This window comes from Anopheles cruzii, chromosome 3, assembly GCF_943734635.1.
Source record: "Anopheles cruzii chromosome 3, idAnoCruzAS_RS32_06, whole genome shotgun sequence".
Classification (NCBI taxonomy): domain Eukaryota; kingdom Metazoa; phylum Arthropoda; class Insecta; order Diptera; family Culicidae; genus Anopheles; species Anopheles cruzii.
The window spans coordinates 33,811,208-33,825,594 of record NC_069145.1 but is presented as its reverse complement, the minus strand read 5'-3'; the positions used below and the strand labels follow the sequence as shown (position 1 = coordinate 33,825,594).

The 14,387-nt window shown below is 46.9% G+C and overlaps 3 protein-coding genes and 1 non-coding gene across 5 annotated transcripts; 3 read left to right on the top strand and 1 right to left on the bottom strand.

Annotated features, from left to right (window-relative positions):
- The first annotated feature begins 457 nt into the window (after nt 1-457).
- Nucleotides 458-3,026, top strand: LOC128271588 (transcriptional adapter 2B). Of its 2 annotated transcripts, none has more exons than XM_053009174.1 (3): nt 458-565; nt 728-1,588; nt 1,978-3,026. In XM_053009174.1, exons 1-3 carry the CDS (start codon nt 458-460, stop codon nt 2,539-2,541), a joined length of 1,533 nt encoding a protein of 510 aa, XP_052865134.1. In that variant the 3' UTR covers nt 2,542-3,026. The 2 variants fall into 2 exon arrangements, with proteins under 2 accessions (XP_052865134.1, XP_052865135.1); XM_053009175.1 differs by having other exon boundaries at nt 1,914-2,357.
- Nucleotides 3,027-3,159: 133 nt separating this feature from the next.
- On the top strand, nt 3,160-3,233 carry Trnai-aau (transfer RNA isoleucine (anticodon AAU)). Its single transcript has one exon. It is a non-coding gene; the product is annotated as a tRNA-Ile (tRNA).
- A 544-nt stretch (nt 3,234-3,777) lies between these two features.
- On the top strand, nt 3,778-7,025 carry LOC128269649 (zinc finger protein 37-like). The gene is made up of 4 exons (XM_053007028.1): nt 3,778-4,420; nt 4,500-5,553; nt 5,622-5,781; nt 5,846-7,025. The coding sequence occupies exons 1-4, from the start codon at nt 4,145-4,147 to the stop codon at nt 6,801-6,803; spliced, it is 2,448 nt and encodes an 815-aa protein (XP_052862988.1). The 5' UTR covers nt 3,778-4,144; the 3' UTR covers nt 6,804-7,025.
- LOC128269650 (vesicle transport through interaction with t-SNAREs homolog 1B) lies at nt 7,013-7,596 on the bottom strand. The gene is made up of 2 exons (XM_053007029.1): nt 7,411-7,596; nt 7,013-7,338 (listed from the first exon to the last, which is right to left on the bottom strand). Exons 1-2 carry the CDS (start codon nt 7,540-7,542, stop codon nt 7,132-7,134), a joined length of 339 nt encoding a protein of 112 aa, XP_052862989.1. The 5' UTR covers nt 7,543-7,596; the 3' UTR covers nt 7,013-7,131.
- Nucleotides 7,597-14,387: the final 6,791 nt, after the last annotated feature.

Below are 14,387 nucleotides of genomic sequence, written 5' to 3'. Positions count from 1 at the left end.
ATGTTAATCGTTTCCGGTCTTCTTTTTACATAATCTCCATCATCCTTTATAATTTCTCTAATTGTAACTCTAAAATTAATTCTAATCAGGATTTGAATAGAAAAAAAAACGGAAAATATGTCTTCATGAGAAATAAAGTTTCGATCAATTTTTCTATTTTGTTGTCCTGTCGAAATATCGAAGAAAGTGTATCGAATGTTTCTTTTCGAATAAATGCTAAGAAATTTAAATTATATATTTTTTAAACTTGCTTTCTCTCGAGTCGGTTTTGTTGTGCCATCTCTAGCCGCAACGATTTTGCCATAATCCACTATCCCATAATTCTCTCAATCCCATAATTCTGACCAGCCGCGCATTCATTCGCTGCGTCAGTTCCAAGATGGCGGGTAAGTTTGTTTGACGCGTTTGGGGAGCTGCTGATAAAATTTCACAGCAATAACAAGTTTTTACGCCTTTAATGTCCACAGAACTGTTCGCCAAATACACATGTACAAACTGCCAGGAGGATATTTCGGGTATCCGTGTGCACTGCGTCGTTTGCACGGACTTTGAGCTGTGTTTAGCGGTAAGAAGTTTGCCATGGAAAAATGGCTTTTTCTCAGATTGTTCATGCTGACGTCAGATAATCGTGAATCTTCTTGAATGACTGTTGCTCAGTTGCTCAGTTGCTCAGTAATCTTGAGCCGGTGACCGTTTGTTTACGGATTTGTTGTCGGTTTGTTTGCAGTGCTTTGCTGCCGGAGCCGAAATCGGTCCACATCGTAATGATCACTCCTATCAGTTCATGGACTCTGGGATACTGTCGATCTTTCGCGGCAAGGGCGGATGGTCAGCCCGCGAGGAGCTGCATTTGCTCGATGCCATCGAACAATATGGGTTCGGCAACTGGGAGGACATCAGCAAGCACATCGAAACCCGCACACCGGAGGAAGCTAAGGAAGAGTATGTATCAAAGTTTCTCAACGGCACCATCGGCCGCCATACGTGGCAGTTGGCGGTCGACCAGCGTCCTTTCCTGACGGACACTACATCGGACGATACGGGGCCGTTGAGTCAGCTGTTGATACAGAAGCTACCGCCGATGGACTGCACTGCGGAAGAGGCGTCCGCCCTCGGTTACATGCCGAATCGTGATGATTTCGAACCAGAGTACGATCCGACGGCCGAGCAACTAGTTTCTACGCTTTCACTGCAACCGGACGACGAGGACGTCGATATGCTGCTGAAACTAGCGCAAGTTGATATCTATACGCGGCGGCTAAGAGAACGCGCCCGAAGAAAGCGTGTGGTGCGGGACTATCAGCTTGTGGCCAATTTCTTCCGAGGAAATATGAAGAGGGCAAGACAGACACGTGACCAGCGCGAGTTTCGCGAACGGTTGCGTACCTACTCACAGTTTTACACCTCACTAGAGTTCGAAAGACTTATATCGTCGCTGGAACGGGAACGTGCTTTGCGCATTCGACTTTCCGAGCTGAACCGGTATCGTTGGAACGGCATCCAGCGGGTGGACGAGTGTGTACATTTCGAGCAACACGTTGCCGCGGCACAGTATCGGAACACTGGACCATACGGACACGGTCGTACCGTAAGTATCGTGGTAGTTTTATGCACACAGATATGTTCCATGCGAAGGTTGAAAATCGATAGCGAGAGACTGTCAGCGAAACTTTGTTGGGTATTTTGAGGAGCTCGATTTTCAATTCTACCGCAGCATATCGCACGGTTTCCGATTATACATGGAAGCTATTTTTGTGAATATGTTTGCTTTGGCCCTGTGATAGGATGGTTCGTTCGTTAACCGGGTATCTTTTCTTTCTCTGTTCTACTTGTTCTTTTTCCCGCACTGGGCCCGCTTTTGTGTGGCCGTCCGGTTGCCCGTTATCCGTTCGTTTGCGGCATTTACGAAATAGCTTGCATGTATAATTGGTCCCAACGGTCAGTCGATCACCGGGTGTATAAGACAAATTTTGACAGGACAACCGAAACAAAGGCGCCTGTGGAGAGACCGCCAAAGAGGCGCCCTCGGTGCCGGGCAACAGCAACAACGCAATGGGCCAAACGGGCCAGCCGGCAACAGCGTTGGTGAGTCCAACGACGGCACCGACTGTAAGAAGAAGCGAAAACGACGCCCGAAGCTCAAGTTCCATCGGCCAAAGGCCCACGCACCTCACCGACGACCGGGTTTGCTGCGACGACTCATACAGCAACAGAAGCTGCTCGGATAGCTTACGAGAATCAGCGAACCCCTGCACTCCGCATCCGAGCGGCGCGAAACACCAGCACCGTCTGCCGAACGTAATCGGTGCCGTCGGAAGCTTAGTGGCAGATCCAGCGCAGCAGCCAGGGGGTCAGCTGCTGACGAGTAACGAAATACAGCTGTGCAGCTCTCTCAATATGCCAGTCACCAAATATCTCAGCCTCAAAACGGTTCTTCTCAGCCGATCTGCCCTGGAGCACAGCTTGAACTCGCTGGCGGAAAGCATCGTGAAGAAACATCTGGTCAACAGTGGCTGGCTGCAAACCAGTCCACAAAACTAGCCTCAGCATTCCGACCGCTCCCCGACGGCGTGCACGCTGCGAACACAATTTTGGGGGTCCTTGCGAGACATCACGGAGTGCGAGTGAAAGGAAGCGCAAATCGCGACTGTTACCGAAGCGTTGATCTCATGCAGTTCACCGAGGAAAGCACAAATTCGAAGATGTGATCATATCTTGCATTAGGCCAGTTGGCATGAGATGGCAGTTGATAGAGCAAATGAAGAGTGTTTAGTATCAATCAAATCCGGCACATAATTCTCTAGAAGCACTCCTTTTCTTACCATCGTGTGACAATGCCATAGCGCCGCTGTTGGAGTTGTCCACATTCCAATGGGCGTGATAAAATGCTAGTAGCTAAAACGGTTAATGAAGTTACGATAGATTTTACTCACTCGTGGCACTTGTAGCTCTATTGAACGCAGCACGCATCGACAAGCGATGGCTCAAATTTATCGTGGATAATGTTTTTAATAAATTTAGACTTAAATAAATCATAAAATGTACGAAAAAAACGTTTTTATGGAATAATCTCTTCTGTTTTTTATATTGCACACGAATACGAAACTCGAGTAACCGATCGTTAGCTATTGATGAATTTTAAGCATGTACCTTTCAACTGGCCCCATAGCTCAGCTGGTTAGAGCGTCGTGCTAATAACGCGAAGGTCGTGAGTTCGATCCTCTCTGGAGCCAACATATCTTTTTTTCTTATTGGAATCGGATTTGTTTAGAATATTTTAATTTTACCACCTGTACTTCTATTTTTGTTAAAGCCGCTCCAAAAACTGATAACAAATTTTAGTTCATATTATATGCCTGAAACGTTTCTTACGTAATTCATCAGCTCCTTTGACATATTTCTCTACGTTCTGTCTTATCCTACGAATTTCTTTAAGCTTCATTTTTATCAAGCGAGTCGTAATCAAAATATAAAATTATTTGTTAGGGATATCTCGTGTGCGTAAAGAACTTACTAAAAAGGGACAATTCTGCGCCTGCGATCGAGGAGCCAGTGACGCAGCACACAAAAGCGCCTGCAACCCTGCAAAGCGCTGATGACGTGTTCTGTCATTTTCCTCGCCCCACTGTCATTCCCGATTCCCCTTTCGTACCTCTCACTGTGTTACGGAACGCAAGTGGCTCAGGAAATTTCGTGATCGTTTGCGAAGGCGCAAAGCAAAGTGCCAGGCGTTTTTATCCAGAAAAACTCATTGTTTTACGTGCATTTCCAGCAACACTTATAGGCCATCGATTTTTGAAAAGGTAGTCGTGTAGTGTACTCGTGTACGCATTCCGCAAACGCAACCCATCTCTGCGCGAGATGCAACAAGCTTAGCACGGTGCACGGTGAAAATCGTCATTATTCAGGCGATCAAGTTTCACTAGCAATTACTGCCAAGCGGACGACCGTCATCAACGGAGCGAAACTGTAGGCGAGATTTTCGTCGGTGTCGTGAAGGTTGCGTTCTCGATCGCACTCCCACTGCGTGATTGCAAAGCATTCCGACCTGATCCTGCCAAGTCAGTCTAATTTACGGGGTTTTCACTCACTGCGCAAACAGCGAACGGTCGCGAGTTGTATCCTTTCGAAACCTTTTTCCGAAATGGAACCGCGGAAGTCAACCGGGGCCGACATCAAGGAGAGTGGATCACGGAAGAGGGAGGAAATGTTGGTAAACGTTCAGTTAAACGGGGACGATGATATCGACGTTGTGCCCGTGTTGCGGACGGACGAGTCTTCGTCCGAGGATGGAGACGAACTCTCCGATAATATGGATTCCGACCCGGAGCTGGTGAAAATGGCGGACGGTCGATTGATGTTGGACATCAAGCGGACCAAATGTTGCATTCGGTGTAAGAAACCGTTCAAAACAACGGCGGTAAGTGATTTGTCGGATCGTAAAGTGCGGAGATCTTTCATTAATCTTTCTCTCGGCTGTGGGGTCTGTTTGGTTTTAGGACATGAAAGCTCATAAATCGAAGTGTACAGGCGTGGTTGATGTAGCACACGAAACTATCAAGAAGGAGCGACTAGCAGCCAAGTTTGCGAACCCGAGCGAAGAGTTTCACAAGTACTGCAATCCAAACCCGGAGCAACCCTGTTACTGTTGCGGCGAGGACGTGACCACTGCACACGTCGGTCATATCCGGTGCTACTTCTGCCCAAAGTCGTTTAAGGCGTATGAGTACATGCACCGTCACATTGACTCGATACACGCAGAATCGGAAGATTATGCGTGCGGTTTCTGCAATGCCAAATGTAGCTCGCAATTGGTGCTGGTAGAACATATCAAGACGCACAGCGAGGGCAAACCGTTTTCGTGCATTACCTGTGGAAAGGATTTTACCCGCAGGTATCACCTCGACCGCCACGCGAAGCATTCAAATTGTGGCGACACCAAGAAAGACGTACAACCGTGTAATGTGTGCGGCAAAGTATTCACGCGCATCGATAATCTCCGCGAGCACTTGCGCACTCACATGGGACAGAGCGTACGCAGGCGTGATTATCAGTGTCCGCATTGTCCGAAAACGTTCTACGGTTCGTCGCTGCTGAACATTCACATTCGCACGCACACGGGTGAGAAACCCTTTCCGTGTGATCTCTGTCCTAACTCGTTCCCCTCGACGGGTGCTCTACGTAAGCATCGGCGAAAGCACACCGGGGAAAGACCGTATCGCTGCGACGAGTGTTCGGCCACGTTTGCGGCCCGAGAAACGCTCAATCGCCACCGGAAGGTACACACCAACGACAAGCGGCATGTATGCCCAGAATGCGGAAAGCGATTCATTCAGGCAACCCAGCTGAGAACGCATATGTACAATCACAACGGCCAAAATGGGTTCAAATGCGCAGAGTGTGATGCTACATTTGCACGCAAAACCCGGCTAAATGAGCACGTGAAGTTTCAGCACAGAAAAGAAGAGCCGTATGAATGTAACGAGTGTACGAAGCAGTTCTTGCGAAAGGATGATCTTATGCGCCACATGATCATTCACACTGGTGACAAACGTAAGAGCTTTTGTGTGATTTACTTTGACTAGGAGCGTAAAGAGCGGTTTCAATTCATTTCCTTTCAGACTTTGAATGTCCAACATGCGATAAACGCTTCGCGGTGAAGGCCTCACTGACGCTGCACATGAAAACGCACATCGTCGAGAATCCGGTCCAGTGCAAGCTCTGTCACGGGAACTTTATACGTGCCGATTGCTTGCTGAGACATATGAAATCAAAGCATCGGTAAGAGGCGAACGTGGGCTGACCTGCTGGGAATACATATCAACGAAATTCTGTTTCTTTTTAGGGACTGTTTGGAGGATATTCAAAATGAAATAGAGCGTCTTAGTGAGAAAGACGTGAAGCCCAAAATTGTGCCGAATGCCGCTTCGGTCGAGATTAACGGAGAAGTGTATCAGATCACGACGATGGAAGCCACGCCAAGCCATGAATCGGAGCAATTGGTCGAATTAGTCGAACTTGATGTGGTGTCTGAAGATGCAATCGATGAAACAAGCTCAAAACGACCTTCTACCAGTCCTGGCCGGATTGTGCTAACTTTGCAGAAGGAAAAGGGTACGAAAGCGGATACCGTGAGTGTAGGTGAAGCCAAACCAACATTGATCGAGGTTCAGAACGATCCAGTAGAAGCAGAAGTTCTGGAGGAAGTAGTGGAGGAAGTGGTAGATTCGACACATGTTGAAGTTGTGGCGCCACAAAAAGAGAAAACATCTCCATCGCTGCCACAAACTGTACCTGAAGTTAAGTCGGAAGCAGTGTTGGTCACATCACCAGTGGCTAAATCTAAAGATCGCAAACCACGTACTGTAGAATCGAAGGCTTCTGTGAGGGGTAAAAAATCTCACGAAGCCGTTGCGGATGATTCGAGCCGAAAGAGGTCGCGCATCTTTAAGGGTCGCACATCAATGAAACGGCAGAAACCAGATGACGATAGCATTCCGATCTTTCTTAGCGATTCGATGCTGATGGACAAGGTTTCCGAACTGTTGCAGATGCTGATCGGCGAGGAGATGCTGAAAGAATTCGGATGGCCGAAAGCACCGGTCGACGATGTGCTAGTAAGGGTGATTCGTCGCTGTGGCCATCAGCCAGCCAAAGGTGAGGAAGCCGGTGATCATACGACACGTATGCGTGAAAACACCAAAATCCTATTTTCGGTCACGATGGACGATAATGACGTTAAGGCACTACTCAACAACCACACGGTTGATGAGGTCATTATGCATGTACTAAAAAGCAAATAAGAGTTAGCTGAAGCAGGATTTCTATACGATAGGAACTTCCAAAATAACTGTGGCCTTCGCCAAAGACTGGCATCTATGGGTTGTGGTAAAATGATTGCTTTTTATTTTGAAACTATATATTGTTTCTTCTTACTCATTGATATTGTAAATAGAATTTAATAAAACCGGAGGAACTTTCATTGCGAATTGCAACTGTATCCTGCTCTTACTGATATCACCAGGCTAACCACCTAGACAATCTTTATAGAACGCTGTAATACCACTTTGCTCTCGGGTACAATCATGGCATACGGAGACTTGCTTCGCTTTGGCGTGCGGAAAACGATGTTCAATGAATAAACTTTAAATAGATCATTCCACTGAGGATCACTACTTCCATAACGATGATCATTACGAGGATGAGCTTGTTGAACAGCACATTACGTTGCATCGCCCGAAGGATAGCACCCGATTTGCTGAGATTTTCATTCGCGCCTTCCAGGCGACGTTGACTGCGCAATAGAGACTCGCGTTGCACTTCTAGTTCTGATATTACCTACGAAAAAGAGAAGCGTATCAATCAGTTAGGTTGTGTGTTTAGTAAATCGGAGGGGAACACTCAACATACCTCATGTCCAGTATGTTCCGTTTCGATGGCTATCTGATTGGAGCGTGCAAGGCTGGCCGAGGTTCGCTCCAGTATTTGGCGACCCTGTAAAACTTGCTGCCGATGATGATCAGTCCAATCGTAGTCGGCCATATTTGCGATAACTATGCAAAACAACGAACAATGAAAACACTTTCCACTCGAATGTTTTCTTTGGGTCGAACGTAATTTAGCTGTCAAATCGCGTAAACAACACTGACACAACGTGCCCAGTGGTCTGTTTCGACGTAGGAGCATTCGAATATAACTGACGACCGTGCAAAAAAAATTCGTGAACTCTCTGGAATGAACTCTCTCGAATTGGGTGAACTCTCTCGAATTGGGTGAACTCTCTCGAATTGGGTTTTCGTTTCCAGTGGTTACCCCCCTATCATAGAACTCGATTCGAGTCCTCGAACGTTCATTCCATTCATTTTGAGTTCATTTTGCTATACCTTTCTCTTTCTGCCCTCTCTCTTGCTGTATTCGGCTTTCTCTCTTGTTGTGTTCACTCGAACGGTAGATTTTCCGTTCGAGATCCATAATAGGGGGGTACATCTTACAGCGTTAACCAGTGGCTGGCCAGAACTCTCCCAGATGTTCTAGCCGCTCCTAGAGCAGCAAAAGGCAAGCTACATAAAAAGAGTGTAACAGCTGGAAAAACAATGCATTGTGCCAATCTGAGCCGAGTTAATGGCGACAGAAATGTGCAAAGCAAATGCCCCACGGAGTCAGGAAAAGGCATCCAGAAATAAAGTAAACGGACGGTTGGGATTAGAGATAAAATATCTGATTTAATTAATTCTCTGTCTCAGAACGTACATACCACCGACGCACGTTTCGTTGCGTTAATGTTTTGTCCAGTGCCAGAAGCCAGAAGCTGTGGCACAGAACTTCTGTTCGGGTTAAAATGCACTTTTCTGTACTTCTCAGTATTCCTCTATGGCAGGCCAAAAAGTGTATACACCGATGCGCTAGTTTACTGTTTTGATTGTAATTACATTTGAATCAGCATTACATTCGAGCCGTCGTCACAGTGCCGCTAAAATGCTCTCATCACAGAGAGGAGATTAATTACATTTTCCTCTCGCCATCGGGTTCACAGATTCAATTCGTTTGATGCTGATCGTAAACCGTGACATTATTGAAGTGCATAGCCTGGGTTAGCGTACACACCTGGCACCGTAGGGGAATTTATAGTTTTTGCTAACAAACTTTATGCTGCCCATAAAGTGGTCATGGATAGCAATTGCATGATTATGTATTTATACTTAAGAAGAATCACTGATTTAGCTTGTATTGCTTTCTGCAAGCGCGAAGGATAATGTGTGGAAATAAAGAAAGGCCCTTAATTGAACACATACAAATCTGTTTTATTAGTTCGGCTAATAGGCAATCTTGGTCTGATTCGAACGAAGTTTATCAATGTTTTTATTAAAAGTAGGAACCAACAACCCCTTGTCGTACAGACTCCAGATTTCCGGGTGTGACTACGCACCCACTTCACACACTCGAGTTCAATGAATGTTTATCTCATTAAGGATAAAAGGCACTGCAAAGCCATATTTGCATTCGCTCTTCGTTGTCGAGTGTCACGAAAGAAAAGCATATCAACTCGACAATGCCGGCAGCCAAATTCGTTTGCCCAAAAAACTCGGTTCCGTCCATTTCGAAACGATCTGAGAGCCCACAGCTAGTGTCATTACGTCTGGTACCAGTGCGATTGGCACTGGCAGGCGTATTCGGGAAGATTAGTGTCGGCTTCTGTGTACATTCTCCTGTGTGTTTATGCTTGGCAAAAAAGGGAGAAGACTGGTGTTTATGCATGCGTGATACGAATTCTGTTTGGTGCAAATGCGAGCTGTGTTGAGGACAGTTTTGTTGCATCTTTTTGTTTTCCGACTGTACGACGAGAAAGCTTCTGTCAGGATAATGGAACGCCTTCCTGTTACTTAGCAAGAGACGAACCAATTCGTATGACTGCCACATACGAACGACGTCAGCATCTTGTGCTGGGATTACATTCGCATTTCCACCTTTTGGTAACTCGTGGTTAGTAATTTTGCTCTGACCACGCTGCCAATGCTCACTGGCAGGATTCGAGAACTCGTCCACAGTGGAAAACACGAATGTAACATTCAATTCAGAAAAAAACATTCTTAAAGTACAGAATCCCAAGAGGAAATCTTTGCTCTTTTCTCTTTTGATACTAAGGTTGTACCCAAATCAGTAGGTCTGCTTCCGGCAATGGCAGCTTCTGCTAAATCAAGCATGAGCAGCGTTGTCAAAGGTTGATTTTATCCAGCAATGTTTTCAGTCAATTTTCATTAACTTTATACGAATACGATTTTGATTGTTTCGGTGTGGCCCAACTTCTCCTAATCTTTAATCTTCTCCTAATTAGTAGTTGAGAAACCCTTAGTTAGTACTATTATTTCAAACTAGGAATGCAATGAACGGCTAAAAGCCTTAATGATGATCTTTTTACCAAGCTTGATGGCACATCATAAAACAGACATCCGACGTATCTGATCGAAGCATGCATGTACCGTTCCTGCTTTCCAGCCATAAATTACACAATCAATCGCCATGATGGCGGTCCGTCACCACGAAACCTTGTTGGAGATGCCTTAGTTTGTTTAGCATGTTAAAAGTTGGCCCAAATGTCTATTGCACTAGTAGTTACCATACTGTTCCTCTGCCGGCAGAAGACCCGAAACATGGGCGGCGTTTATGGATGCCAAAACGGCAAGTGCACTGCGTTGCTCATTGGACAGCGCCATAAATTTTACTGTCCTCCGTCACCACCAATTTGATTCTTTCGTTCTGCTTCGAGTAAAAGCTGGCCATAAAATCAACCGAGCAATGTTGGCACAGTATTCAATTTGTTACATTTTATGAAAACCCTTGCCAGTCTAGCCATAAAGCCGGCTCCGGGCGGAGAGACGGTGGAAGTATTGCACTCGTCGGGAAACTGTTGACCGTTCCGGCAGGCAGGTCCAGATCCTGACGATGGCGCACCGGAAAGTGCACCTTTCTTTATCAAATTACATTTACCTTTTAGTTAATTTAATGCGCGTCGATCTAGTTGCGCATTACGTTGATCATTTTTGGTACAGTAACGGTTGGTTACAGTTGGTTACGCATTCGTTGCTGTTTGAAGATCAATTGAACGACTTATTTATGCGTCAAATTAAACCTTTTCTTATCCTACGTGTTGACGGGTTTGTGGTTCGTTATGCACTTGCACAATCAATCGATGTGAGTAACGTATCAGCTAAGTGCAGTAGTAAATTTCGTTCCGCCTATTCTATTGCACTTTTCGCAAGAGTACTTTTTCGTTAGTAATACGAACTCTGAGCTAAAATTAATTGTGGCTTTGTGGCTCAGGCCCGAGTACGGTCTACCTATCTTGGCGGATCGGTGGATATGCATCTGAACTGGAAGCGCTGCAGCTGTAGCCAAGTTGTCGTCCAGCTGTCGCCGTAATTGCTAACCGGGGGAACGGGATCAGTGATAGATGCAAAATTGAGTTTAGATCCTCCCATCAGTTCCCTGGGCAATTTCCCGCGCGGAACAGCTCACGCAATTACTTCGCCCGTGGCTGGTCCCCGTGGGTTAAATTTGCCATTCTACGGTCTTAACAATAAAAGGCCAACTCTCACGAGGCCGTACGCTCAGTAATTAGCTACACTGTAGCAGTCTGCAAAGTGAATCTTTATTCAACCCTTAACGGCGCCTTCAGTTTAAGATGTTGCAACCACTCCATAGCGTGGTTCCCCACGTCCGTTCCCTGCCGCAAAATAGCGCGGAATATTAATGGTAATGCTTCGGCACGCGTTGTGCCATGTGTCACACCACTAAATAGAACCCCCTTCGGGTGTGAATGTGATCCTCGCGTTTGATTGTCTGTTCACACACAGATTGAGCTGACAGTCGGTTGAAGAGCGGCCCTAAACTTGAACGATTATGACTTCTTCGGCCAACCTTCGGGCTAATCCGAGCGGACGCCGTCGGTACTGTTGTGTACCCAGAAAATTGTTTCCGAATAATGGGCCACAGTTCCGGTTGACGAAAGTTTCGGCAGCTTGAGTGTTTTCGGGGCACAAATGGGACAAGGAGACGTTAAACGGGTAAGCAGCCGCGGAACCGAGAGAGCTTTCTGGCTGCTGGCAATTGAGCCTCGGTCGAAGGATAAAGTTTTGTGTAATTCCTCAAAAGTGATATTGCAGTTTCATTGTCCTACCCATTCGATGGTGTTCGTTCTCGAAGGACGAAGCGTCAGTGTAGAGCCGTATATGAAGTTTCTGTGTTTGTGAAGCATTCCATTTGCACGGAACCACATTTCTGGGCTTGCATAGCTCTTTAAAAATAAATCTATCAAGTTGTGAGAATCCACACTGTTAACAAAAATCCGATTAAAGCCCTTTAACCAAATGCTTTAAACAGCGACTGCCTAAGACAGTAAAAGCATCAAACAAATCAAAATTACGACGACGTGAATGGTTTTACCACTCTAATTATGACGTTGCGAAATGTTCGGCTTTTTATTAACATCCCGAAGGTTGTTTTTGAGATTTCCCTTTTTCAATGCTTTGCTTTGTGCCTTTCGTTCATCCATAACCGTGTTGCTATTGGTGACTGGCTTGCTGGGTTTCACGCTGTCCCTCCACACTGTCCCACCACACTGTCCCTAGCGGGCCCGCTGCTATTGCATAATACAATATTTACTAAGCGTTTTGGACGAAGTTTATGATCTCATCGGTCTACTTTACAAGGTATCTTATTGCTTTTTGATCGCCCGTTACATCGCCCCGGGCCGAACTAATAAAGGCCAACATAATCCCCGTTTTGCTGATGATGGAACCGATACTATCTAGAGGACAGCCCAAATAGACGTCCCGTAACAGACGGCGCGTCACCCTCACTAGTGTGTCCATTTCGAAGATAAACACTCCATCTAATCGATCGTGTGTCTTGGGCAAACTTTAGCTACCCGGACTACTACTTTCCCGTCGAGGCTGAGGACGACGAAAGCATAAGTGTCCCCATCGGCAGCGCAGGACTCATAACACCAAACTTTTGATCCCTTTCTGCTACTTCACCGAAAAATAAAAACCCGCCCCATGCCCGGGTGAACCGGCAACCCTCCTTTAAAGGCCCTTGGGCTTCCGGCCAGTGTGGGTGTTGCTCGCACCCCGCACCCACCTTTCGCGCCACCGCGCCATGCCTACATCAAACAGGCCCAACAGGAAGGGTTATTTAGTACACAGGACAACTGCAACCACGGTGCCTTCGGAAAGGGGCGTTAAACTGGAGCTGGTGCTGGGACACGGCTATATTTAGCTAGAAGCACCCGGATCTGGAAAAGCTCGATGTTTGCACACAAAATTTGTGACGATCCGACCGGCGGCTGCCGGAGCGTTTCGAATCGGCCACACACACTGCGGGTCGCCAGTTTCGTGGAACGCTTGGCGGTTTGGCGTGTGGTATTTTTCCGCTTATCGTACCCAAACACGACCGCAGAAGGTATTGGCGCATGGCCACGAGATAACGCAAGTTCGTCGGTGGATTATGCGGATACGGCTGGTAGATGGTGGCCTAAGATGGGCGGACAAAAAAGGCGATTCTACCCCACACGCCGCAGCAACATGCTAATTATTATTTTTACCACGCCATACCGGCAACGGAGCCGATGATACTTTGGATTAGGCTCAACCAAGGATATCGCCAACTTTGGCAAGAAAATAATACGATTAGCAAACGGCAAAGTAATTAGGTTTTGGCATTAGCAGAAATTCGTCCAGGGTTCGGGAAAATGACTTTGCGAAGCCGCGTTCTATGACGTTGAATATTAAGCAAATAAACTTTTAATCAGCCGAGTTTTCCACTTTTCACCGGCATTCAACAGAACCGATAGAGAAGCAAATAAATAATGAGCGATTGTGTTTCTCGATTAGTGATTTATGTTCACGTGATCATCATCACACCAAGATGAGTAAATTTTTCCGAGATTTTTTCCGTCCAAATTTGTCCAAAGTCCATTGGTTTTGTCACAAGTCCGCAGCTACAAAATGACTCCCTCGCTAGCAGTACTCAAGGACTTCCGGAGGTTCATTGACGAGCTTCGCGGCGCAGAAGGATGTTGCAAAATCCCTTCAAACCAATATTCGTTCTGTGCCGTGTTAGCGCTCCGCGAAACCTTGCTAATAATTATTCGCGACGGTCCGACGCGACGGTTTGGAGAGCAACCCACGCCTCAGCCCTCGCCGTTTCTATTCGCGCCACTTGAACGGTTTCGGGTCGTTTTAGCCGGGCACTGCCGACGGTGCCGACGACGGTGATGGTTGGCTGCTCCGCGAAACCCGTCCCACGCATCGCGCATTTCCTTCGATACGAAGTGGAGTTTTCACCGGTTACTGGCTGGACCGGAACGGAATCGGTGTAAGGAACGAGACGGCCTACGGTCGGTTCTCGACCAGCGACCTCGATATGAATCGAATCGAAAAGATTAGATACTCGAACGAAATTTTGTAACTGTCGATCAAACCATCAACGCCTTATCTTGTATCGATTGGCCGATGGGTTGCGATTGAACGGGCCAAAGGGGCGGATTTAGGGCGTATGCGTTCAACTGTGGGCGATACTACTGGGCGATGGGGACTCAGAAGCGAGTTCGTTATGCATCTCCAACTTCTGCATGGCACTCATCTACGTTCGCTTTTTGTCACGCCAAATTCTGCCCCCCCGTCGAAAACCCCGATGCGACATGCTGATTGGATGTGTTAATTTGAGTGATGAGGGTCTTGGTTGGTCGCTGCTACACGTGGCCCCCCGGGGCGTGAAGATTCGTTTGACCTGCTGGGGGAACGCTTGGGTTCGGGTTTCGGTGACAACGACGATGGCGTTGGGTCAGGTCGAAGCGATCGAGACATTCCTCCTGGTGCGGGAGCCATCGG

Bases quoted from the DNA above. Each gene is read 5' to 3' on its own strand.
- LOC128271588 (XM_053009174.1), top strand. From the start codon at position 458: ATGTCCACAGAACTGTTCGCCAAATACACATGTACAAACTGCCAGGAG. The intron at 566-727 runs GTAAGAAGTTTG...GTTTGTTTGCAG, and splicing joins ACTTTGAGCTGTGTTTAGCG to TGCTTTGCTGCCGGAGCCGA. The intron at 1,589-1,977 runs GTAAGTATCGTG...AAATTTTGACAG, and splicing joins CATACGGACACGGTCGTACC to GACAACCGAAACAAAGGCGC.
- LOC128269649 (XM_053007028.1), top strand. From the start codon at position 4,145: ATGGAACCGCGGAAGTCAACCGGGGCCGACATCAAGGAGAGTGGATCA. The intron at 5,554-5,621 runs GTAAGAGCTTTT...ATTTCCTTTCAG, and splicing joins CATTCACACTGGTGACAAAC to ACTTTGAATGTCCAACATGC. The intron at 5,782-5,845 runs GTAAGAGGCGAA...GTTTCTTTTTAG, and splicing joins CATATGAAATCAAAGCATCG to GGACTGTTTGGAGGATATTC.
- LOC128269650 (XM_053007029.1), bottom strand. From the start codon at position 7,542: ATGGCCGACTACGATTGGACTGATCATCATCGGCAGCAAGTTTTACAG. The intron at 7,339-7,410 runs GTATGTTGAGTG...TCTTTTTCGTAG, and splicing joins CGGAACATACTGGACATGAG to GTAATATCAGAACTAGAAGT.